Source organism: Pseudorasbora parva, chromosome 19 (assembly GCF_024679245.1).
Source record: "Pseudorasbora parva isolate DD20220531a chromosome 19, ASM2467924v1, whole genome shotgun sequence".
Classification (NCBI taxonomy): Eukaryota; Metazoa; Chordata; class Actinopteri; order Cypriniformes; family Gobionidae; genus Pseudorasbora; species Pseudorasbora parva.
This window is the reverse complement of record NC_090190.1, coordinates 30,423,839-30,450,857: the sequence shown is the minus strand read 5'-3', so window position 1 is coordinate 30,450,857 and position 27,019 is coordinate 30,423,839. Positions and strand designations below refer to the sequence as shown.

Sequence of the window (27,019 nt, the reverse complement as noted above, 5' to 3'; positions counted from 1 at the left end):
TTTTACATTATCTGCAGTTATTACATTATGAATTTGTATAAAAATCGAATTAAATCGAACAAAAAAAAATCGAATTAAAAATAATAATAATAATAATCCATTTGACAAGCCAATTAAATATTCCAAAAACTAGCTAAATTTCATACTTTAACTTGATGCAAGATAAGTTTATTTTATATAGTTTTCTCTTTAAAAAAATACATGTACTGTAACAAATTATATGATCAATAAGTTAACAAGTTTTTATCAGAAAAACTCATCAGAATAAGTAGATACATTTTCATCGTTTAAAAAAAACATTTTACACAAAATTCAACTAATTTTTAAGTGAGTTTAATATTTAAGTTGACATGACAAACATCCAAGTTGATTGTACTTAAAAATGTAAGGCAGCCATTTTTTTTTTTTTATACGGTGTGGGATTTTGCCTTTATTAGTTTAACACCAATGTGTATTTTGTATGTAAAAAGTGCTACCAAACATTAATGGATTACACGTTAGCCCACCACTAAAAAAATTCAGACCTCTTAAAAAGAAGCATCCACTTGGAAACATATTGCTTTTTAATCAGACATCAACAATCATTAAAATGTTAAATTATACTGCTGAAACCATCGTGCTGATGACAGAGTACAGTACGCCCACAGTCGCAGTAACACCACAGAAACATCACATTTCCATTATGTATCAGTCAATAAAAAAACAAAACAAAAGCCAAATACTCAAATAATAAATAAGCTATAGTTGTTAGGCTGTCACAGGGTTAAATGACGGTTTATATACAGTAGAAATAATCAGTGGTTTTCCTGAGTAAAGTACAACTGCGTCTTCAAAGCACAAATGAAATCCACCATTGCGCACAGCAAGAAAGGAACAGCGTACGGCACATGTTGCTTGGCATTGTCTCATTCAGCATTGTAAACACACACACACACACACACATCCAAGTATAGAAAATAATGTGAATGATAAAACTCATTCCTCATACCAGCTGACTTGTTTCATAAAGATAAGGCAAGATGATCTTACACATTAAGCCACACCGTCAGCACAGCCAATAGGGGACCAAAGCATGTGCAGTATTTCCTATGAACGTACTCGAAAAATAGCGAAAGTCCAAAATAAATGGCGCCGTTGCCAATAAAAAAAGTAACTGCTGATGAGCATGTGCCATAGGTGATTTAGGAAATGCAAAAATTACAGTGCATCTCTACTCATTTTGGTTTTACACTCTTAAAAATAGTCATTCATTTATAACACCAATCCAACAAAAGTACATTCAAGTACAATCAAGTTTGATTTGTCAGTCTCAAATGTTAATACAATGTCATTTAGGACGCCATTGCTCCCAGAACAAATAGATCCCGCTGTAAGAACACACGCTGTGCTCTGGTTTACATTTACACAGTTTTGCAGCAGGATCATATGGCAGCAGCAGCAGCAGCAGCCACAGCACAACAGGAAACCAGAGCTGCCCGAACTCAACTTCAGTATACACTCGTGCAATCAGAACACTCGAATCATAACCACAGCTATTTACCAAGCCCCGCCCCTCCGGATCTCATTAATAATAAAGTTAATAATGTGAAATGTGCCAAAATCAGAAGGAAAAGTGCTGATGGGTATGGCAATGCTAATAATACTTGTATTAATTGTATTGTTAAACTACGAACATCATTATATAACACCAATAATAAAAAAAAAGAAAGTTAAAAATCCATTTGATAAAAAACTGATTTTGCCTTCACATACATTCGAGGTAAGTAAAAAGTGACGTCCCATTCATTTAGCCTCTTCAAGTACTCAATACCACTCGCTGTTTTGTCCAACAACTGTCTCATCATCTTTAAGTGCAGAAACATGATGAGCGCAGAAACACTCATATTAGTCCAACGGCAACGTATATATACAAACAAATCACATTATGTCACTGAATAAGTATTCATGAAGCACACATAAGCATCATAAAGCACTTTTGGGCATTCATAGCTGACACTTAAAGGGATAGTTTATGCAAAAATGATTATTTACTCACCCTCATGTCATTCCGAAAAAGTAGGCGCTTCCTTTAAAATCAAACACAAGTTAAAGGAGTAGTTCACTTTAAAATTAAAATGACCCCATGATTTACTCCCCCTCAAGCCGTCCTAGGTGTATATTTTCTTTATACATTCTTTATTTATTATAGACTTTATTCTTTCTGATGAACACAGTCAGAGTTATATTAATATGCTGAAGCTTCTCAGCTTTGTACAGTGATGGGGGCAAGATGAATATGGAAGGCGGTCTGCCGGCAGCTAGATATTTGACTTTATATTATATTTTAATTATATTTAAATATTTTTCTTACAAAACCCATCGATTGGCTTCAGAAGGCCCGGAGCCAAGTGGAGTGCATTTATGAAGTATGGCTGTGCCTTTTTGAGCTACAAACTCATAGGCCCCATTCACTGGCATTATAAATCTGGGAAGTGTCAAGGTTTTATTAATACAGCTCTGATTGTGCTCATCAGAGAGAAAAATGTCATATACACCTAGGATGGCTTGAGGGTGAGTAAATCATGGGCTAATTTTTATTTTAATGCGAACTACTCCTTTAAGACTGCGTTTTAGGTGCAATTTTGGAGTTTATCCAATGTATGGAGAAGGGCAGCGTGAACATTCTGCTAAACTTCTCTTTTTGTGTTCCACAGAAAATATAGAAAGCCATAAAGGTTTGGAGCAACACGAGGGTGAGCAAATGATATCAAGATGTTCATTTCTGGGTGAATTAACATCCAGCAATAATAAAAAAAAGAATCAGATCCGTTTTAAAGTGTTTGATGTAGCTGTCACATGTGCTTATCAATGTGTCTGCATGCCTTTTGACACCGTGACTTCTGGAAAGCTCAGGAGGAAAGTTTGGAATAACTGGGAGGGGAGAACTTCCGCTTCAGGTATTTGACGATGTAAAGCGGCAGACAGCTGACCAGCGTGATGACGCACACCTTCCACAAGAACACCCGTGTTGTGATAAACGAAAGATCTAAAGACAAACAAAACATATGAAGATGTGTCTTCAAGCTCATTTATATCATCAAGGCGTACATTATCTCACGATACCAAAAAACAAAAAAACAAAGAGAAAAAGGCGGAGGATGAAATGGATGGGATGCACTGCGACGATGGAATGTTCTGAAAAATGAGTAATCACAGGGTTACGGCACATTTGAATGGCTCCTTCTCATCCAGGGGCCCACACCACACGAGAGTGAAACCCGAGGGAGGAGAACGGACATGTTTGTGGAGGCAGGAAATGATAGCTGGTGAAACAACAGAGAGAACACAGGGGGAAGACAAACCTACCCAGGAAAGCTCCTAAGGTCACACGACCTATGCCTAAAGCACAGTCACAAAACAGAGACGGAAAGAAAGAAGAAGAAAGAGCTTAAAAATTGTGGTTTCAGAGAGTGCACCAGTCTGAATTAATGTGTGTGTTTGGTTGAAACATTGAAAACGGAGCTTATAGGGTATCTGTTACAGGGGACATTTTCACTTTTTTGGGCTTTTATTTAATTATGAGAGAAAGCAGACCATATCATTAAAGGTGCGGACAGACAGACAGAGATAGATAGATAGATAGATAGATAGACAGACAGACAGACAGACAGACAGACAGACAGATAGATAGACAGATACAGACAGACAGATCGATAGACAGACAGACAGATCTTCAATATTTTCATTTACAATTTATTTTTAATATGTTGTTTAAATTTACTTTATCTATCTATCTATCTATCTATCTATCTATCTATCTATCTATCTATCTATCTATCTATCTATCTATCTATCTATCTATCTATCTATCTATCTATCTATCGTGAAGACAGACAGACAGACAGACAGAAAGACAGACAGATTGTCAAAAAAGATATTTTCATTTACAATTTATTTTTAATATGTTGTTTAAATTTACTTTATCTATCTATCTATCTATCTATCTATCTATCTATCTATCTATCTATCTATCTATCTATCTATCTATCTATCTATCTATCTATCTATCCATCCATCTATCCATCCATCCATCCATCCATCCATCCATCCATCCATCCATCCATCCATCCATCCATCCATCCATCCATCCATCCATCCATCTATCTATGGTGAAGACAGACAGACAATATAGATAGACAGGTAGATAGACAGATAGATAGACAGATAGATAGACAGACAGGTGAATAGATCAATAGATAGACAGATGGATAGACAGACAAAATAGTAATATTTTTGGTTTGAATTTAATTGCATAATTTAAAATAATTAAAATATAAAAAATAAATAAAAAGCAAATAATCAGCACATAAGTAAATACTAAACAAAGTGAAAAATAATATAACTAAAATGATAAAATAAATAATAAAGTAAGAATGTTCATAAAATGTGTTGCACTGTTGTCAGTTCTTACCAAAGTATTCGTTTAAGAAGGCGAGGGAAGCAAAGTAGCAGCCTAGACTTATAAGTTCGGCTACGACCATGAGCCAGTGCCATGTGCGGATAGTCAGCGCCACCATCAGCAGCTCCGTTAGGATCAGAGCAGTGAAAGAGATTGCCACCACATGCACAAACTCCTGATCGAACAGCACCAGGGCCCCGTACATCAGGATGCCCCCTGGTGGACAAACAGAAGATGTGCTTGAGTTCAACTAACAAGGACTGAGATGCAGCTAAGCAGTCAGTTTGGTGTTATAATGAGTATAAACACATGTGCATGAAACAGATTAGTGGTTATTAAATGAAAGGGAGGAATAACTAACGACAGTTAGTTAGACTGCAAGACCTGGCAAATCTATAAGGTTTACTGATGTCCACCAAGAATGAGATTCTTCCGTGATTTCTTGACCCTCGCTCATGGTCTGATCCCGATTCACACATGAGCACGTCGAGCCCTGACCCCTGCTCACAAGGCTCCACGCTCACTCGGCTCCTCAGCCTACTGTAACCGTCTCTGCTTTCATTTTAATCATAAACGCCAGCACAATCCAGCCTAATGGCCTCTAACTGATCACATAATTGCCTCTCTTCATACGGCGAACATTCCTCAGGGTTACTCTCTGGACTAAATGAAATCTTTGCTCATATTTCCCTGTTGTTCTTGTCTCTCTGTATTAAGGTTTAATTAAAAAGCAGGAGCTGTCAGACGGGGACACTGATCTCTCTTGCTCGCTGCGCGGATCGATTTACAGTGCGGATAAGGAAGCCGTGTGCGCGTGAGAGCTGGCGACGGTCCGAAAATCACATTCATGAAAAGAACCGAGGGAGGCACGTTGCATTGCGCTTCAATGTTTATTTCTTTGATGAACCGTTCACGGATTTATTTGTAGAGAACATATCGGTTTATGGTTAGTTTATATATATGCCATGTTATCTCTGATTGGATCAGCTTTTTTAAGTTTACATTCCTCTCATGTTTGTTCAGTGAATTTTTAGTAGTCAGACAATCCACCTTGAGCAAGCCAGTCACAATGGTGGTAGCTCATGCATCACTCCTCCTGGGAATCTAACCTAAACCTAAAAGGAAATTGGTGGAAACCTTTTTGATGTTCAAATATTTCCTACAGTTTTAGACCAGCATAATGCCCAGAGTGTCTGTTTTTACTATGAGAAGAAAAACTAGTATTGAACACTGTGTGTTATAGGTATGTCTAATCAATGGAGGATTTGTTACTTTTTTTTTTTACCATTTTGTTTATCTGGTATTGCAGAAATGACCAATCACATCGCCGAATCTGACTGTTGTCCGACACAGCAGTCAAGAGAGTTAGTAAATTAACAGTGGTGGATTTGATCTTGAAAAACGGTGTGTAATGACGTCTTTCCGCGGTTGAAACAACATTTCTTTTAGTGTTCATTCATGTTTATTTGATGCTTATCAAAAAACTAGAAAGAATAGATGATCGGTTCACGAGGCGCTACAGCGATCACTACACATTAAAGAGCCACAAAAACGGTATTTACCGTTTAAATTTCTTTAAAAATGACCAAATTTGACAAGTTGAGACTTTGTTCCATGTCTAAAGTAGCTTGCTCTGTCCTTTCTGTTCTCTTTTCTCCGCCATTTTCTCTAGGTGAGAACGTGTGTGGTGTGAGCGCGCCATGGCTTTGTCAGACCTAGCAGCAGTAACTAAAGGGGGTCAATTCTCTATTAAACTGTATCATAAAAAAAGGAAATTTCTGAATGACTTATTTGGATTTGAATCATCTGGATAATTTACACCACCACTTAATAATTTAGGGATAGTACGATTTTTGTTATATTCATTAAAGTTTATTAAATATTAAATATATAAAAAAATAATAATAATATAAGAACCTAAAATATTGATTCAGTACAGTAAAAAAAAGAATCACAACATATTGATATATAATCGTATCAGCACAACACTATATTATTGTAATTATAATTGACTATTACATTTTTGAATGTAATCCCCTCTTTCTGTGGCTCTGAGATTTCACAAGTTCACTGAACCCACAGAGAATCTAATTTTCACATTCGGTACGCTACAAAGATCATGCCGGGAAAAAAAGAGAGTAAAGGTTATTGTTGAGATGCTGTTTACAGTCAAACTAAAATATAAGAAAACATTGTGCATCTGTTTACCTTGATATACACTTATCAAAACCCAAATCAGGAAGGTCTTAAAGGACAGGGAGCGGCCCTAGTGGAGGGAAAACCAAAGTCAGCATCACTGTCATGCAGCAAACACAAAGCTCATGCCTTCATTCCTGTGACTTATATCATGTGTATCATGCAGATATTTGAGCTGGTGGTTAGTTCTGGTCATTACTGTTATCATGTTTGATAGGTTCTTACCTTGGTGAGGTCTTTGTAAAGCTCAGGATACAGTAGAGCCATTTCAGGCTTTACATCCTGATCGAGCACCAGAGAAAAGACAGGGAACATGGTGTAGATGGTGGCATAACTAGGAACAAATAATCCAAATGTTAGGAAATCATATTAAAAGGCAACTATGTTGTTCAAAAGTGCTGTGTAGTCTTTACTTACCCCACCATGAGGAAACCTTGGTATAGGGGAACAGATGCAAAGTAGAAAATAGAGGAGAAAACAGCCTGAAAGGAAAAACACAAATTATTTAACTCAAGAGGGTACATTGCAGCAATATGTAATATATACATGAGGCTCAAATATACACAAGACTTGTCTCTGTGTGTTACCTGCATGGTGGAGATGATCATGCCACGGTGCATGACAAACTGGCCAAGAGCTGCTGAACGTTTGTAGCTGTTGCGGCCATGTACCATTAGCAGTCTGCCGATGTGCTTGAACTGGGTAATGGAGAAATCTGCCGCCAGAGACGCCTGCTTTCCCTCCTGAAACACCAGTTTAGTTTTTAAAAAGACATAATGTACTTCTGTGAAGTCATCCCACATGAGTCTTACTGTTTTTTTATGTTGTTGTTATTATTTATTATACTAAACATTTTATTTAGGCAAGGTAGAATTATTAAAGGTACTGTATATGAACATTTCTCAGTGAATAATTTTTTTAAAATATTTTTTTAATTAAATTGAATAATTTTAATAATAATGAAACATCAGACAAACAATGAATAAAGATATTTTAGTAGATGATTTTAGAATATAAATGTTATGAGCACAAAAAAATAAAATAAAATTCATATCTCCTGACCACTAGGAGGCAATGTGCAATAACTGTGCAGGTACTGGTAACTGGTCATGGTTGTCAAAACACACACCGACTCTGCGTCCCAATTCGCATACTATCCATACTAAATAAAACTAAATAGTATTCGAAAATAGTCCCAAATCTTAGTATGTTGAAAAGAGTATTCCAAAGATTCCCGGATGGTTTACTATTTTCAGAATTCGAAGTGCGGTTCGACCACAGACAGTAAAAGAAATGGACACAGTGATCCCATAGACTTCAACGGTGAATTGTGAAGTCAATTAGAAGCACTCACTTCCTGTGAGTGTACTGCACAGTCTCAGACTGAGCTTGGCGACGTAGATGTGACGTAAGCAACCTGTCTGACAGTTGTAAGTCTTCTAGTAGTTGTTAAAAGTGAAATCTGAATCACGTTGTTTAAATGTTTTGTCCCGTTGCTTTTGGCTATCGGCTTCTCCCCATTCTTCTCCCTTGACTTTATCGGACTTTAATGTCTCCAAGTCCCCCAGACTGTCTCATAGACAGTAAAAGAGTTGGTTATGACTCAATCGTTAGCCGTTGGTTATGACTCAATTGTTAGCCTATTTTTACAAAAACAGCTTCTACGGGGCGATAGTGGTAAATGGACTGCATTTATATAGCGCTTTTAACAGACCCTATGGCCAGCCAAAGCGCTTTACATTTTGCCTCACATTCACCCATTCATACACCAACGCTGATGTCAGCCATGTGAGGCGCCATCCAGCTCGTCAGGAGCAGCTGGGGTTAGGTGTCTTGCTCAAGGACACTTCGACACTTGGTCAGGTGGAACCGGGGATTGAACCACCAACCTTTCAGTTTGTAGACAACCTACATGAACCACTGAGCCACTGCCGCCCAAGTGTAAGATACAAGGTAATGAGCCTTTTATACATTGTCGTGTTTCTTTAGAAATAAACAATGGACAAATGGAGTCTTTAAACGCCTCAGATGTAAAGTTATTCACTGTCAAAGTGATGCAAAAATGAATGGGAGTCAATGGGATGCTAACAGCAGGTGATGGCTTGGTTAGCAATGGCCGCCCCTATGGGTGGAACGCTTTCCGAGTGCTAGATTACCCTCTTGGGTTCGACGCACACTCTAACGGCTGATATTACCCACAACCCATTGTGAGTTGGACGAGGATTCTATTAGAACTACAAACATGGATAAAAAGTGTAAAAAAAACTACAAACATGACGGGATGCACGCAACTAAGCGACAGAGCCCGTTAAAGATGACGAATTAGTGTGTCCCACAGCTCGCATACTCTTTTGCTACATACTCAAAAGTACATACTTTTTCTTCACAAAAGGAGAACATAATTTAAGGACATAGTATAAGTAGGCGAATTGGTACGCAGCACAAGTTTGGTTATAATAAGCTAAAGAGTTGCAGAGATATAGCCCTCCATCAACTTTGGAGTGCTCTTCATCCAATTTGTTTGTGTTATTCATAAACGGTTTGGCAAATCAACTTGAATACCAAAAAATGTCGGACTGATCTGAAGACCATCTGATTCGATTTTCATTAAAAATTGGAGCAGAGCTCTAAGAGGAGTTTGAAAAAGTTTTTTTTTGTGAGATTCAAAAGGGCTGAACAGTTGACAGTGTACATAAAATACAGAGGAATTTTTTTTCCGTTTCTAGCCCTTATCGTTTAAAAATTGCATAAACATTAGTGCAACTTTTGTTTGTGGCGTTAGAGGGTTTAAAGGGTTAGTCCACCCAAAAATGAAAATTCTGTCATTAATTACTCACCCTCATGCCGTTTCCACACCCGTAAGACCTCTGTTCATCTTCGGAACACAAATGAAGATATTTTTGTTGAAATCCGATGGCTCAGAAAGACCTCCATTGGTAGCAATGTTATTTCCTCTCTCAAGACCCATAAAAGGCACTAAAGTTGTCGCTACAAAGTCAGAACACTCCAAAGCACAAAAACTATTCTCATCGCTTCATAAAATGATTGTGGAGCCACTGTAGTGAGATGGACTTTGTAACGATGTCTTTAGTGCCTTTTATGGGTCTTGAGAGGCAATGACATTGTTGTCAATGGAGGCCTTTCTGAGCTATCAGATTTCAACACAAATATCTTCATTTGTGTTCCGAAGATGAACGGAGGTCTTAAAGGGTGTCGATTGACATGAGGGTGAGTAATAAACGACAGAATTTTCATTTTTGGGTGAACTAACCCTTTAAGTTAGAGACTTTTGCTATGGTAACAGTTCAGACTGTTCACTATCTGTGTGTAAAATTTCATAACTTTGTGTGTTACACAAACTTCTATGGTGACGGCAGAGGAAGAGAAAGAAGATTTAAAAATGTCTGTTTTCCAGTGAGAATCCAACAAGCATCACCAATGTAAGATATCACCATTATCACCAATGAGAACAACATTAATTGCACAAAAAATAAATAAAACATCTAGACAAATTACGATAATGAGAATTTCATTAAAGATGAAGTTACAGCAGCAGGAAAAAAAGATCTATGTTAATGAGAAATACCTCACCTTCCCTTCAATACCGATACCACAGTCTGCTGCTTGGATCATGCTGACATCATTTCCTCCATCGCCTGAGCACAGAGATAAGAAAGATGATAGCAGGAAAACATGAGAAGACGCTGTGAATCTTTACCGCTCTCAAAGATTCATGTGCTTGGAGAGAGTTTAACTGGGTTTTGTCTCAGCTACTAGATGATGACTAAAGCTCAACAGACTGAGGAGAGAAGCGGAGAGGACTGACCTATGGCGCATGTTCTGTTGGCTGTGTGTTGCTGTAACAATCGAACAATTTGAGCTTTCTGCGTAGGAGAGCAGCGACAGCAAACCACAGCGGGACACTGACACGCCAGCTCCACAAATTCATGCTCGTAGTACCGCAGGCAGACCTGATGGGAAATAATCAGTGAGAATATCAATCCTGATCATACATGATTGTGTTGAATATAGCGGTGTGCGATAAAGCCTCCAAATTATATCACAATATTTCAAGCATATTTGCGATAATGATATTTATGATGATATAGGAATAAAAAAAACAGAATTGGTGATTACCATAGACTGTAAAAAATATGGACGTAGTGTCCGTGACGTCAGCCATAGGATTCGGAAGAACCAGTCTGAAGTGTAAAGTAAAGATGAGCTGGCCGTTCCCATCTTGCCAGCGCGTCATCGCGCATCACTCTTGGATAACAGAAAATGGGCAAAGAGCCGGGATGTGGGCGGAGCTGAGGTGACGCGATGACTAAAAGACAGCGGGTAAATGGCTATCCACTAGTCACTCAAAGTAACCACGCCCTTAATTATGCAGAACTTTAAGGCTTTATATAATGTAAGCGAATGAGTTATAAAAAAATTCACCCCCCTCACAGTTGTCATGAAGGGCAAAATTACCTGTATAGACCAAAACCCCAATTTGTACCAGGCTGTAAACATGTTGTAAAGTTGGGAATTTTAACAAGGGGCTCAATGAGATTCTGCTCCCTTCTGCAGCCTGTCCCTAGTGGCCAGTCGATTAATTGGAGTTTAAGTTACTTTCATATTGACTTCAACAGAAACTGGGGGAGGTTGTTGCTTGGTGTGTACAGCTGATAAGCAGCAGCATTTATTAGTGCAAACAAAATGAAGGGCATTTTCCAGTTTTCCAGTGAGCTACATAGCCCGACAAGCCAGACCCATATCAAGATGTTTGGTCTGGAAACTCACCATTGACAGGGCTCAATCCGAGGGGCGGGATAAACGGTTGTCTTTCAAACTCCCTCTGCACACAATTGGATAGCGCTACAACTAACCAGAGCAACGTGAAGAGGAGCTCGTTGATAGATTAAACTTTCGCTGTATCCGGTCGGCAAAACGCCGAACACATCTTCCTTTTTTAAGAATTAATTCATTCCGTTCTTTGTTCTTTTCTCAGAGAAAAGCTTAATTCCAAGTCTTACAGAGTCACGGTCAAAGCTGCTTCGAAAGGCCGCTGTTTGCCAGCTTCTATGTTTACTAGTAGCACGCAAGCGCAACTCTGCTTTCATTATGTTAAGCCCTGCCCACCGACTCTATACACAATGTGATTGGCCTGACCAGAGTTTGCCGTTTACAGCTCAGAAGGGTATTGCGAATTGCTAGACGACACTCGCGGCAGATTAGATTTGCTGCCGCTAGGGTGCGTTTAGATTTCTAGGCTAGTGAGCTACTGTCATCAGTGACTGAATATCTAATTCGAAGTGTAAATGTATTGTAATAAGGTGTCAGCAGCAGCATCGCAGTCACACAGCAGAGTCAAATGGAAGGAGCCTTGGTACAATTTGCTAGTGTTTTCACTGGAAATCTTAAGTAAAAGTATAACATAACTCGTTAACATTTTAATTTAACAATAACTAAAACAATTTATGCCATGGTCTGTCTGAATATTCGATTCTGATTGGCTGGAAGGTGTGCAATAAAATAGCTTAATGCACAGGTAGTGTCAAGTCAGTTGAATCACAATTCTTTATTAAAGGAATAGTTCACCCAAAAATGAAAATTAGCCTATGATACTCACTTTCAAGTCATCCTGGGTGTATATGACATTCTTCTTTCAGACGAATAAAAGTTTGTCCTGGCTAATCCAAGCTTTATAATGGCCGGGATTGTTTTTGAAGTCCATAAAAATGCATTTGTCCATCAAATAATGTGCTCCACACGGCTCAGGGAGGTTAATAAAATGCCTTTAGAAGTGAACTGATGCATTTGTGTAAGAAAAAAATCCATATTTAAAACTTTATAAAGAAAAAATTGAAAGTGCCTCTGCAGTTCAAAGGCTTACACTACCAGGTACGCTCGTCAGACGTTGCATACGCATCTTGAACTCAGACTTTCAACACTTTTCCACAGACTATCAGCCGGAACTTTAATTAAAAAAGTTTTAAATATGGATATTTTTCTTATACAAACACAGCAATTTGCTTCAGAAGGCCTTTATTAACCTCCCTGAGCCATGTGGAGCACATTATTCGACAGACACATTTTTATGGACTTCAAAAACAGCAAAAATCCCTGCCATTTTAGAGCTTGGACTAGCCAGGGCTTTTTTAATATAACTCGACTTTTATTCGTCTGAAAGAAGAATGTCATATACACCTAGGATGACTTGAGGGTGAGCAAATCATGGGCTAATTGTAATTTTTGGGTGAACTATCCCTTTAATACCCTTTTCATTGAAGCACGCGCACAAACACGCATGTACGCACACACACATGCAGTATATCGCACACCCCTAGTTGAATATATTATATTTCAGGTGTTTTACCTCCAGAGAGTCTCCTGATATGACCAGTGCACAGTCATGTTTCCTCCTGAAGGCATTCAGCTCCAGATGAGCCTCGCCCCTACTGGACACCTGCCAAAAAACATAAAACACGTCTGATTACTAAAGCCTTGTTCCGATTGTCAGTCCAAATCCAATTATTTGTGTATCCGATAGGAATCTGATCTATGGCTACGTTCACACTGCAAGCCTTCGTGCTCAATTTTGATTTATTGCTCAGAACGGATTTTTTTGTTTGGCTGTGCACATCATTTTTTTCCGAGTGTGATCACGGTCCCCAACTGACCCGTATGTGCAAAAGAATGATAACAAGATGGCATCAGCGCACTGTGATACGGAAGTAAACACAGAGGTTACTGAAGTCAGCATTTATAAGCTAATGTGCTGTGGAAGCCCTTAGATTTGAGGAGGATGAAGACAAGGATGTAGAGAAAGAGAGCAATGTTTTTATAGTTTTAATAGATTTCCCTCAAGTTTTGCTTATGTAGAGCTGTCCCAGTGATACTCTTGTCACTCCACTGACTACTGTCACAGCTGGTTTCCATATTAACTGAGTGACCAAAGAAGTACCAGTATGTAAAATCTTTGGAGTGACTCCCGTCAGTGCATAATTGTGACATAAAAATTGCATGAATTCCGATATGGCGTAGCCTAAATAATTGACTGTCATATGTCAAAGTTCACTCCTGAAGGGCCACTGTCCTGCTGATAGTGGCTCCAACCAGCTCCAAAACTGAATTTGACACCCCTGGCCCAAACTGTATATCACAACTGTTCAGATCCAATTTGTGCGTCTTGTAGCTCTCTTTAATTTTCTGGAAAATCTGTGTTGGTTTCCATGGCAATGACATGGTAGGACTATGCCAAAAGAACATGGGGGGTTTGCAATGTTGACTTAAAATCAGCGGCAGAAACAGAGGGTGCATGAGATGTTTTATTCCATGCTGCCACCTCTGCCTCACAGTGAATGAAAGAAGTGAAGACACCTCATTACTGAACCAAAGAGATGCTCTCCATTGACAACAACACAAGCTTGCTTTTGCAATAACAATTGACATGTTTACATTTTACGTGCTGCGAGAAAGTGACATACAGATTAGGCAGAAAAGCTATGTGAAATCTAATCAGAGCGGTCATACTGTAACAGATTTCCAGGAATGAGATTTAAATAGAATTTCCAACCACATATGACTAAAGCTTAAAACGGATTTGCGTTTTTTTTTTTGCCGTTCACACTTGCTAAAATTGATCAGATTCCAATTGGATATGCATAAAAAAAAACATAGAGGTTTCAATCTAAATCCACTTCAGTAGAAATCCAAATGATCAGTGGTTCTGATCTTACCGGTCTGAAGACATGGATATCTTGATTTCTGGACACTAAGTGGGAGCTTTTGGCGATACATGTAGCAGTTTCCAGCTTGTCTCCGGTCAACATCCAGATCTGAAACATTAAGAAAAACCCAAGGGTCAATATATATATAAATATATATATTTTTTTAAGTATTATTTAGTTTTTTATATTTAATACATTAGGTTTTAATGGTATGTTATAGGAGAATATGGAGCACATATTCAAGGATTAAAAAAAAACACCTTAATTTTATTTGTGCAAATTTAGTGTAGTTTCTGATTATTATATGGCCAAAAAGTATGATGAAATTTGGATAGCTTATAATGTAAATCAATGAGATGTGTATAGCAGACTATTTACATATAATGCATATACATTAGTGCTGGGGAAAACAAAATCATGATTAATCGTATCCAAATTAAAAGTTTGTGTTTACATATATGTGTGTGTACTGTGTATAATTACTATGTTTATATAAATACACACACATGCATGTATATATTTGCATGTATATGATGTATATATAATTAATATAATTAATATAAATTATATAAATGTGTAATATGTAATATATAATTTTCATAATTATAAACATTGATGTGTGTGTATTTTTATATACATAGTAATTATACACAGTACACACTAGGGATGCAACAATACAGTTAATCCACGGTTCAATACACACCTTGGTTTTTAACCACGGTTTTTCGGTTTGGTTTGGCTTATTTGCTATTCTATTCTTAGGCGACAGGAACAGAAAAAGTTAAGAGAAAATGTTTTTATTGCAATATTCTTTCTTTATTTTACTTAAAGACTTGAAAACCCTTACTTAAACTTTAAACTTTACTTAAAAAACCCTTGTACACATTTCCAGTGTATTGTATAATTTAAAATAAATATATAAAGATGTGCAGTGGCAGCTCAGAAATGTACAGTAGCATTTAAGCATGAAATTGAATGAATAAATGTAGGCTTAAATTAAAACTACATAGTCTTCAATATACAACATTGATTAAAAGCTGACATCTGTCTAGGGACTGCAGGTGAAAAATAGCCTTTTGGCTAACTCTGGCATATTGACAGAAATGTTTATTAATATGCACCGTACCTGTAAATAAATAAATAAAATAAACCCCAGCACTAATATAAATATGTATACTGTATTTTTCAAGATTTCAACAAGATTTTTCAAAAAACATTTTTTATGGATAATCATTTAAACCTAAGTTGGTTTAGTCAAGTAAGTATTCACCTCGAAATAGTATTAACAATATAAAAGTTATGCATACATTTGCTTCATAGAAAAGCAAAAACACACAGTAGGTACAGTACAGATACAGTAGGCTCTAAATTCTCTAGTTCGATTCTCAATATGCATATGGGCCATGTAATGCATGTGTACCTTGATCCCAGCATTGCGGAGGAGCTCAAGTGTGGGCCGCACATCAGCCTGCAGCTGATCTTCCACTCCAGTAAGACACAGAAGCTCCATCTCTCTCTCCAGACTCTCCACCACTGCCGCCACCTTCAGACCGCGATCATGGATACTCAACTTTGCCTGATTGTAACGGCTCTGAATAGACCGAGAGATGGATAAAATCTGTGTTAAGTTCTAAGGATTTAAAAATGTTTCTTGCTCCTGCAGAAAAATGCATTAGCTTTTGTGAATTTGATTTGGGTCGCTTGCATGAATCTGTTCAAAAGGACCAATTAATTAATACCAAACTCTGATTCAATTTTGTTGATTTTGATTTGACTTCGATTTGTTTGCAACAGCAACACATTTGGTCAAAGAGGTCTCCAAGTGACATTATTAACATATTAAAGGATTTAATAGAATGTCTTTAAAATAGCTGCACATTACCGTTCAATTGTTTGGGGTCTGTGGTTTAAAAAAAAAAAGAGGGAAAAATCACAACTTCAAATTTTCAACCATTTCAGAGCAAATCTATAAATACTATAAAGCTGAAAAATAGAGATATACAGGTTAAGTGAATAACACTGATTATCTATTCATCATGGCACCTGTTGGTGGGATATATTAGGCAGCAAGTGAACATTTGGTCCTCAAAAGCCCCGTTTCCACCAAAATTACCTGGAACAATTTGTACCAGGAACTTTTTTTTACAGGAACTTTTCTCCCCCCAGACCTGCAACTGCCTGCGTTTCCACCGCAATCTAAAGTTCCGTGAAGATTAGGCAAATTAGTCCGGTGATGTAGGACTGCGCGCGACTGCTCCTCCAAGTCAGTGACGGACAGTAATCATTTTTGTGCGACACTAGCCGCGTTTACAAGCACACTTTTTTTGTCATTCCAATTGAAAGATTTAATGGACTGTTTACATGAGACGTTATCTAAACCGATCTGGTGTTTACATGTGATGACTTTCAATCGCAATCATTTTGTCACACGCAGTTTGTCTGCCGCATCAAAAATGTCAACGCTGTTTTCTCCAGCAGCTGGAATGTGTTAACTGTAGCCATAGCAACTCTTAACGGCCACCAGGACTAATACAGTATTATTTAAGCTATTAATTTGTTGTAAAGTGTAATAATCATCTCAGAAAAATAATAATTTTTCTGTCAGGCGCAATATAAAAGTAAAGTAAAGTAAAAACTGCCTGGGGCAATATACGCTGTGTCATTACTCCAACATTATCTTCATAACTTACGAAATAAAAAGTTTACCCTTCAGAAAAATAAACTTTCCTCTCTTGTCAACATGAGTACGGCGCGCGCTGTCACGTCATGTAAGGACGCACACTTAAAAGAAATCGGTCAGGTCATTTACATGGTGAAAAATAGACAGTAAAAAATTAATAACGAGTATGGAAGAGATTAAAACTGTGCTGCTTTTGCTGGTTATGTATAGGTTTACTAAAGAGGTAATTAACAACGACAGAAAAGAGCACTAGCATATTCAGAAAGCTTGTAAAGCTAGATTTAAAATGACAATGTATATTATTATCAGCTATTACAGGCATTGAACGTGAGATGGCTGAGACGAACGCGCGCCATCAGACAGAGAGCACTGATATTTACTGAACGCAGAACGAACCTCGCAAAAGACTTTTAAAAATGCCGGTTGAAATAAAATGCTAAACCAATCAGCATGTTCAGCGCCCAAGTCCTGCCCTCGAAAGTTCCTGAACTTTGAAAAAGTACTACCTCGCGAGCAGGGCCGTTTGGAGGGGGAAATATTTACCCGGAACTTCATTTAGACCCTGGTTCCTGCAGTCAAAACACACCGAGTACCACCCCAAAGTTCCTGGTTCCTGGGTAAAGTTCCTGCGGTGGAAACGCGGCTAAAGTCAATGTGTTAGAAGCAGAAAAATAGTTAAGCATAAGGATTTGAGTGAGTTTGACAAGGACCAAATTGTGATGGCTAGATTACTAAATCAGAATATCTCCAAAACTGCAGCTCTTGTGGAGTGTTTCCGATCTGCAGTGGTCAGAATCTTTCAAAAGTGGTCCAAAGAAAGAACAGTGGTGAACCGGCGACAGGGTCAAGGCTCACTGATGCGCGTGGGGAGAAAGGCTGGCCTGCGTGGTAAGATCAAACAGACAAGCTACAATAGCTCAAATTGCTCAAGAAGTTAATGCTGGTTCTGATAGAAATGTGTCAGAATACACAGTGCATCACTATGTTGTATATGGGGCTGCCAGTCAGACCAGTCAGTGCTCATGCTGAACTCTGTCCACTGCCAAAAGTGCCAACAGTGAGCATGTGAGCATCAGAACTGGACAACAGAGCAATGGAAGATGGTGGCTTGGTCTGATGAATCATGTTTTCTTTTACATCACATGGATGACCGGGTGCATGTGCGTTGCTTACCTGGGGAACACATGGCACCAGGATGCACTATGGGAAGAAGCCAAGCCAGCGGAAGCAGTGTGATGCTTTGGGTAAAGTCCTGCTGGGAAACCTTTGGTCCTGCCACCCATGTGGATGTTACTTTGACACATACCACCTACCTAAGCATTGTTGCAGACCATTTACACGTTTTTTTGGAAACGGTATTACCTGGTGGCTGTGGCCTCTTTCGGCAGAATAATGGGCTCTGCCACAAAGCAAAAATGGTTCAGGAATGGTTTGAGAAGCACGACAACAAGTTTAAGGTGTTGACTTGGCCTCCAAATTCCCCAGATCTCAATCCAATCGAGCATCTGTGGTATGCAAGTCTGATCCATGAAGGCCCCACCTCACAACTTACAGGACTTAAAGAATCTGCTGCTGACATCTTGGTGCCAGATACCACAGCACACCTTCAGGGGTCTAGTTAAGTCCATGCCTCGATAGGTCAGGGCTGTTTTTGCAGCAAAAGTGGTTCCAACAATATTAGGAAGGTGGTCAATGTTATGCCTGCCCAGTGTGAATATATATACACACGCACATATACAATTTTTTAATTTATTTTTTATATGCAATTAATCAATTTGACAGCACTAATACGAACCTACACATAAATTTACTTAAGTTACTAAGGGCAGAAGCAAAGCTGGTCTATCATACCTCAAAGTCCTGGTATTGCTCTTCAGTCAGTGATTTCTTAGCCACCACCAGCGTCCGAAGGCCTTCTCTGGCCATGTTCCCACACTGAGAAAAAATAATAATGCAACACACAACATTTAAGTCTGCTGCAACCACATTGTGTGAGACAATGAACTCAATTGGTAAACAGAAAGCATTGGAACAATAAACAATGCTTTTAACACGATTGTATTTACAGGAAACATCAAAACACTGCCACACAAATAGATATATGCAAACATGCACAGGAATGATCAATTGTGAAAAATACAACAGTGCCTGTGGGAATCTTTGAGCACACTGTAAAATATGTGGGACAGCGGATTATTTTTGATATGAAAATGCAACAGGCGAAAGTGATGCAGTGATTACTTATTGACCCGTCCTTATAACGGCGTCTAACACACACACACACACACGCACACAGAACAGGCCGATGAGGATTATGACATGATGCTCCCAGTCATACGCCTTTATTGAGGTCATTCATTAATTAATAAGCCTCATCTCCGCCCCTCATCGACTGAATATTGCCAATACAAATTGTAATCATCAAAGCGAGAAATGCATGTGTGATGATGGGCTGAGCTGATTGTCCTTGATCACAAAGGATAGGACAGACAGAGCTGTTTGTTATGCTTAGCGGTATCTTATCAAATGTGTTGATTCTTAATTCAACAGGGATCTGTTCATAAAGTCATTCACTGAGAGATTCAACACCAGAAACACTGCCACCACATCAGGTAGCTACTGAGGAAGTGTGTTGGATAGATATATATAGGGGGAAACCAGGGCTAGTAAGCAAGTAATATACATATACAAATTGTTTAAACTATAAATTCATAAACATATATGAATTTATATAATATTTATAAGCATATATATTTATAGAATATGTATGTATATACACCGTTCAGAAGTTTGGAGATTTTCTAATGTTTTACTCACCAAAGCTGCATTTATTTGATAAAAAATACAGTAAAACAGGAATAATGTAAAATATTATTACTATTTAAAGTAACAGTTTTCAATTTGAATACGTTTTAACTGTTGTGGTACATATATATATATATATATATATATATATATATATATATATATATATATATATATATATATATATATATATATATATATATATATATATATATATATATATATAATATATAATATATATATATATATATATATATATATATATATATATATATACGCACGGCGCTAACATCTTGGGACAGAGTCTGCGCAGTAGCGATTTCAGGACCGGAGTTGCGCATTAGAGAGCAGGAAGTAGAGCAGGAAGTTCAGCTGCGATATCAAAAGTCCGCCCACACTCTCGCAGATGCAGAACAATTAATTATGTTGGTGTGAAATAAACAGTTATGGAAATGTAGAAATTAAAGCTAAAGCTCCAATCTGCTCCCAAAAATCCCGGAAAAAGTCTGTTAGTGCCTCAGTGACAACTTCACTCAGAGAAGACGTCGATCTCAGCTGTCAATCATGACGTCACACACCCCGTTTTTATAGCGTCAGATAACTAAGTAAAACTAAACTAATTTTAAAAACGAACACTTGAAATGAAATCATCGTGATGATAGCTGCCTTCAATGACATAAACTAACTTTGGGGAAAAAATATTTGAAGTGTAATTTTATTGTTTAGTTTGCCTCTCGTCCATTAGAAAACACAGAGGGGCGGCTATAATGGGACCGGTCACTGGGGGGCGATCGAGGCGCGAAAGCTTCAGTATCTGAGAGGGGCACTGTAGGCTTGGTGTGTGTGCGTGCGTGTGCGTATGTTTGTGTGTGTGTGAAAAAACAGATTATGAATCGGATACAAAAACAATTAAAAATGCAAATAAACAAACAAAAACAAGAAGGGTCACACAATCAGACAATTAGGTTTATTCATAAGCTCACCAGCCCACACGAAAAAACAGAATGCCGATTTTCTCTTTCAACAATGGTTCATGCATTCTTACCTCCTCCTCCAGCCAATCATTGTACTGTACAATGCTCGCCATAGCAACATCTGCCCCTTTCATGTAAAACGTGATGTCACCAGTAGACTCTTCCTGAAACATAATCAATTCAACAGAGAACACTTAAAAACATATCCACATATGTCAAAATCATTAGCGTGTTCATCTGTAGAGCACATGACCACACAGATCAGTGAAAAAGAAGTCAAACAGAGATGATTTGCTCCCACACGAACAAGTCAAAAGCTTCATTATAAATACTCTTATGCATGAACTGTATGTAACAGACAAACAAACAAGAAAACAAAACACGCTCACAGAAAGGCAAAGAACACATACTGTACAAACAAGTATGCGCACATAGTGTTGCAGTGTGCGACGTACCCTGACAATGATGCCCATGCGCTTGCTCTCTGAGGTGAAGGGGAAGATCTGGAGAATGTAATAGGTCAAGATTTGTCCGCCTGGGGTCTTCAGCTGGAGAGACGTCAGGTCTCTGTTCACCAGAGTCAAACCCACACTCTCAGTCCAGCGCACCAGAGCCACCTACACACCAAGTGAATGAACGTTTTGTTGTGAAAGATGTGTTGTTTTCTGACCAGTTACATGCAACCCTTTTAATTTCAACTTGTGTACATTTTTGCGGCATCCAGCAGTGAGGTTGTGAATTGCAACCGTCCACCGCTCACCCCTTCCTTTCGAAGCACATAGAGAAGCTACAGTGGCCGAAACATGACAAAAATTAGACAGCAGGGAGTAGCTAAAGCTCTGTGAAGAAGTTTGTCCATTTAGGGTTACTGTAGAAACATGACAGCACAAAATGGCGATTTCAATGTAAGGCCGAGTTCAGACTGCACGATTTTCAAACTGGTCGGATCACTGCTCTTTTCACACTGCACGACTATCCAGGGTAGCATTCAGTCACTGCACAATGGACACTGGATGACTGTACAAGAGGAAGAAATCGCAGACAACTTTCTCTCTCTTTCTCTGGTGCGCAATCTACGTTTCCAACTAAACACACGTGTGATGTGACAAGTAAACAACGCGAGATCACGCGTGCGGTGCGTAAAGACCGGAGTTCTCACACGAGACTTGGAATTGTTATTGAAAAAGATAAACTGCAGAAAGTTTGCGCTCCAAATTGTCTGTGAGCTGATTTGTGGAGAAAAAGAAAAAAAAGATTATGGCGGAGGAAATTGTTGGAGAGACAGAGGGAGCAAGAATTGTGTTCTGCATCTGCAAAAAATGTTTGGGCTTTGTTTCTGTTTTTGAATTGTAAAAATATCTATTCAAATACTGATATTCTGGTCTGGAACTCCTCCCTGAACCTCCGGCGGCCCTGTATCTTGCTCTTTTATTGGCTCATCACCGATGTGATTTTCAGTCAGAACCATAGACCGTAAAAAAAAATGGACGACTTGACATCATCCGTTTCCGCTTGCCATATTTGAAGCTTTCAGGCGGCCTGCACGGCGCTGACATCTTGGGACCGAGTCTGCGCAGTAGCGATTTCAGGACCGGAGTTGCGCAGTAGAGAGCAGGAAGTAGAGCAGGAAGTAAAGCTGCGATATCAAAAGCCCGCCCACACTCTCGCAGATGCAGAACAATTAATTATGTTGGTGTGAAATAAACAGTTATGGAAATGTAGAAATTAACGCTAAAGCTCCGATCTGCTCCCAAAAATTCTGAAAAAAGTCTGTTAGTGCCTCAGTGACAACTTCACTCAGTGAGAAGACGTCGATCTCAGCTGTCAATCATGACGTCACACCCTCCATTTTAATAGCGTCAGATAACTAAGTAAAACTAAACTTATTTAAAAAAAACGAACACTTGAAATGAAATCATCGTGATGATAGCTGCCTTCAATGAAAAACTAACTTTGGGGAAAAAATATTTGAAGTGTAATTTTATGGTTCAGTTTGCCTCGTGTCCATTAGAAAACAAAGAGGGGCGGCTATACTGGGACCGGTCACCGGGGGGCGATCGAGGCGCGAAAGCTTCAGTATCTGAGAGGGAGACTGCAGGCTTGGTCAGAACACATTTTGCACAGCAGGAGTTTGAATCGCCGAAAGGTCCAGATATTTAGCATGCCAAATATCTCACGGGCGTCGGCGATTCTCTCTGATCATTGAGAATTCATTCTGCCTGATTGTCACTCGTGTGCACGAGCAACCATTTGCCTATGATTTCGGGCATTTGTCTGCGAGTCAAAATCGCGGCTAAAATCGGGCAGTGTGAACTCGGCACTAGAGGACCCGCGGTGTATGTAGATAGAAATGGCTCATTCTAATGTAATTACAGTTTATAACAGTTTATGTAAAGTCTTTATACACCACTGAAAACATAGTTATGTTTATTGCATTTCTGTCAATAGACCCTCATAAATCGTACACACTACACCTCTAAAGAGTTGGGGCCTATTTATGAAAATTCTTCAGTGATTACTTCCAGCATGTGCCTACATAGGTTAATAACAAACGTGCATAATGCACTGGATGGCAGCAAAAAACGCCTACATTGACCCGCCTTCTAACACCGTAGTTGAGTAGCTGAGGCCAGAAAGAGTTTGGTTCATATCAAGAAATATTTTGTTCTGTGCCGGCTTGAATTGAAATGGTAAAACCAACACCATCATTACTGTTCATATCACTATGTGTACAAGTGCTGAGGAAGTCTATGGAGTTCAAATTCAAGTGCATTAACGGTTCTCATTTACCTTGAATAGGTGACGTCTTTCAACGTCTTTCGACGTCTACCAAATTGAACTATGGGTTCTGCTGCGTTGCGTCACTGGCGTTGCTTGCGGCAGAAGTTGAAATAATTCCAAATTTTCAAGCGCCAATGAAGACATCAGCCAATCAGATCACCTATGCAAATACCCTAGTGCTGACGCTAGCTAACTGGGTTCATGCAACACCGGAAAAGTAATGTGATTGGTTGATATTACTATGACATTCGCATCAGAAAAAAAGATTTAAAAATGCCCTCTATCAAGCGCAGACTTTAAAACGGTAATGGACATAATGGACATTTTGCTTCCGATATGCACTGTAAGCGGTACACCAATAACATCAGACTAAGCCATCTGACCAATCAGAGCAGAGTAGGCTCTCAGAAAGGAGGGGCCTGAATCCTTTATCAAACTATTTCAGACTATTTGAAAAATTAGAGATTGCAATGCATATCATGAGAAAAATTGTGTTTTTCAAACTTGGATGCATGTACACGTATTGTAGGAGACCTCCAAAACAAAACTAGGAGCCTTTAAAAATAGTGGGGCATTTCTGAAATTTTAGACATTGATCATGTGAATTCTTGTATTTTCTTGCTTCCACTGGAGCACAAGATTCTATTTGGATCATTCTCAGATCATGCTCATGATCAACATAATCATCAGGTTTGACACAAACTTGTGGAGCTCATGCAGCTTTAGCGCTTAAAGCAAAAGAGGGACCAACCAAATAAGGAGACTTTCTGAAATTCATGTTAATAATTCAACTTTTGATCTAGCCTTTATGCTGGTAATATAAGTCATAATGAAAATACAGCATTACAGAAATAAATGTAATAAATAAACCTTTTTACTCTGCCTCAGACTTCTTGACCCTATTGAATGTATTTATCTCAAGGCTGAAAGAGCTCAACCATCCCTGCAAATTATGCCTTTAAATTCATTTGTAGCCCTATGATTAAATCTGCTTTCATTGCCCTGACACACATCTGAACAGAACTAGAACTCTTGTTTATGACATTTCAGTGTGATATGACTAATTAGCCAGTCTTCTATCAACCTGACAGTGCTAAATGATGCCCTCAAGAGCACGCACACACACACACACACACACACGCACACACACACACACACAGGTGGTGGGGAAATGCCTTCAGGAGACGAGCAGGGAACTGTTTTACGACACAGGAGAGAGCCTTTAATACACTCTATCAATCATTTCAGCAGTACAGGAAAAAAAGCTGTAATCATAAACCAAGATCACTGCGCCTTCAAGAAGTGGAGAGGATTGGAACCGCACCATGTGACCTACGACCACATGAAGACGTGGCTGTTATTTAATAAAGAGACCAGATGTGACAGGAAATATGATACAACGTCATAAAGAAGTCATAGTGGAGATGGCATTATCTGACAGAGCAGCTTCATCTAGGAATATGCTGAGAGAAGTTTATCTGAAAGTCAGTAATCTTTCGCTTATCGTTATTATAACATTATATTTTTCAATCTTTTTGAGAAATGACTTTTTCCATGAATTTCAGTTGTTTGTGATTGCTGGCTTTTAGAGCTGGGCATAACTAGACAAATTATATTACTAATAATTACATTTTTTCATTCATTATAAATGATTAAATATTATTATTAAATCATCTAGGCCTGAAAATCTGAATTAAATGTTATTTCAATGTTATATCAAGTTACAAGTTCAAGAATAACAATTTCAAGATCTAAATTAATTTCACAAATTCTACTTCCGAAATTAAACTGGATCATTCTATTAAATCAAAACCATACCAAGAGTGCATTTACTTTAACCTCGTTCTAACCCAAAAAAATTGAACATGCCATAACTCTTTTGTACGAGTGGCCCATCTTTTTGTGACAACTTCTATTTAATAGGCTTAAGGTTAGAGGTCAATACTATATTTTTCCTAGAAGAACCAAAGGTCAACAGCCACTGAACACTGTCATCTCATCTGAATAGGGCAAAACCACTAATAAAACCATCAGTGAAGTTCTATTACCATCTATAAGTAAAACTTCATTATCGGACATAACAAACGGGCTTGCTCATGAGAATGTCCGATCATTAAAGGTCATGATAAACCTCTGACCCTTGACACTGTGGAGTCAAAGGTCACAAATGACTTAAAGTAAGTGTGCGGAAAGGCATCTGGGTAATTCAATCCCTGAACTCGGCTCTGTTTAGGAATATTATCGCTATGCGTCTGTCATATTAAAGGCTGAAAAGGCTGGAGGTCTTTGAGAGTGCGCACATAGACACAGGCGCCGATGAGAGTGACACGTAGAGAAAGACTAGTGTTAACCGCTAGTCTCTCAGAGAAAATTAAATATTGATCAATCCCGGAGTGAAGACGTTGGAGAGATAAGACCTGGGCATTAAAGAAAATAAATAAGTAGACACATCAAGGGAGAAGAGAGGACAGGCAATTCCACTAAAGAGGGAGATGGACAGATTTCTTTTTCCTTTTATCACTCTCAAAAGATATCTACGTCTACAGAAGGTCCTGAAGAAAAAGATGCTTGGGTTGTATAAAGGAAAAATGAAAGAGCACCGGGATATTCTCAATTTATGTAATGACTGCCGCATTTTCTTGAAAACAATCAATACTTTGAAAACGACTGCCCTTCATTAGTTCATCTTCATTAAATCCTGCAAGTGCACAGGAAACACTGTACAGAATTATTTGAATGTGTTAGTTCACCTAAACAATCACCCACGTTGTTCAAGACAGACATGGTTTTCTTTATTAGAGACAAAAAAAGAAAGAAGAAAAACTCCACAAGCTGTGAAGGTCCAAAAATGACCAAAAATCACATGCAAATACAATTTAAAACCGAGGCTGTGAAGGAGAGACATACAATGGGTTATATTTTGTATGCCTTGATTTTAATAGACTACTGTTACAATACTTTTATGGTGTTTTCTGTCATTTTTGGAAACAAATCTCCATTAACTTTGATTATATGGTGAAAAGCAGTGCAAACATTCTGCTAACCTTCACCTTTTTGTGCTCCACAGTAGTCTCAAAGGTTTGGAAGACTATGAGAGGGAGTAATCAGTGAGAGAAATGTAACTTTTGGATGAATTATTCCTTAAATCAAGCCATGAACAGTTCTTCATTCCACTCTATTAAAAAAAAGTTGAACTATAATGAGCCTGACGTATCCCTCCATCTATTTGAGGACCGCTGCCATTGTGACATATGTTTGGCCTCAATGCCTTTTCACCATTTATTTAGTGCTTTTCTTACCAACAACTCATTCAAAATATTGTTGCTCTACAACGGATCTATAAATATCTACGATCTCTCAACACAAATGATGACCGAGTCCTTCCTGGTGTGTGACCTACCCATGCCCCCTCTGCTTCTGATATTTA

At 38.4% G+C, this 27,019-nt stretch overlaps 1 protein-coding gene across 2 annotated transcripts in view; it reads right to left on the bottom strand.

Annotated features, from left to right (window-relative positions):
- Window positions 1-317: 317 nt before the first annotated feature.
- The window catches only part of atp9b (ATPase phospholipid transporting 9B), a 76,082-nt gene continuing 49,380 nt past the window's right edge, over window positions 318-27,019 (bottom strand). Inside the window, exons 16-30 of one of the 2 annotated variants that reach the window (XM_067426577.1) lie at window positions 21,267-21,428; window positions 20,883-20,975; window positions 18,884-18,967; window positions 15,773-15,943; window positions 14,362-14,460; window positions 12,999-13,088; window positions 10,461-10,605; window positions 10,226-10,290; window positions 7,222-7,377; window positions 7,052-7,116; window positions 6,860-6,968; window positions 6,647-6,704; window positions 4,451-4,654; window positions 3,346-3,378; window positions 318-3,025 (exon numbers count right to left, since the gene is read on the bottom strand). In XM_067426577.1, the coding sequence (XP_067282678.1) occupies window positions 2,889-3,025; window positions 3,346-3,378; window positions 4,451-4,654; window positions 6,647-6,704; window positions 6,860-6,968; window positions 7,052-7,116; window positions 7,222-7,377; window positions 10,226-10,290; window positions 10,461-10,605; window positions 12,999-13,088; window positions 14,362-14,460; window positions 15,773-15,943; window positions 18,884-18,967; window positions 20,883-20,975; window positions 21,267-21,428 (1,671 nt within the window). In that variant the 3' untranslated portion in view covers window positions 318-2,888. The remainder of the gene's footprint in view (window positions 3,026-3,345; window positions 3,379-4,450; window positions 4,655-6,646; window positions 6,705-6,859; window positions 6,969-7,051; window positions 7,117-7,221; window positions 7,378-10,225; window positions 10,291-10,460; window positions 10,606-12,998; window positions 13,089-14,361; window positions 14,461-15,772; window positions 15,944-18,883; window positions 18,968-20,882; window positions 20,976-21,266; window positions 21,429-27,019) is intronic. The other variant, XM_067426578.1, reaches the window with a different exon arrangement.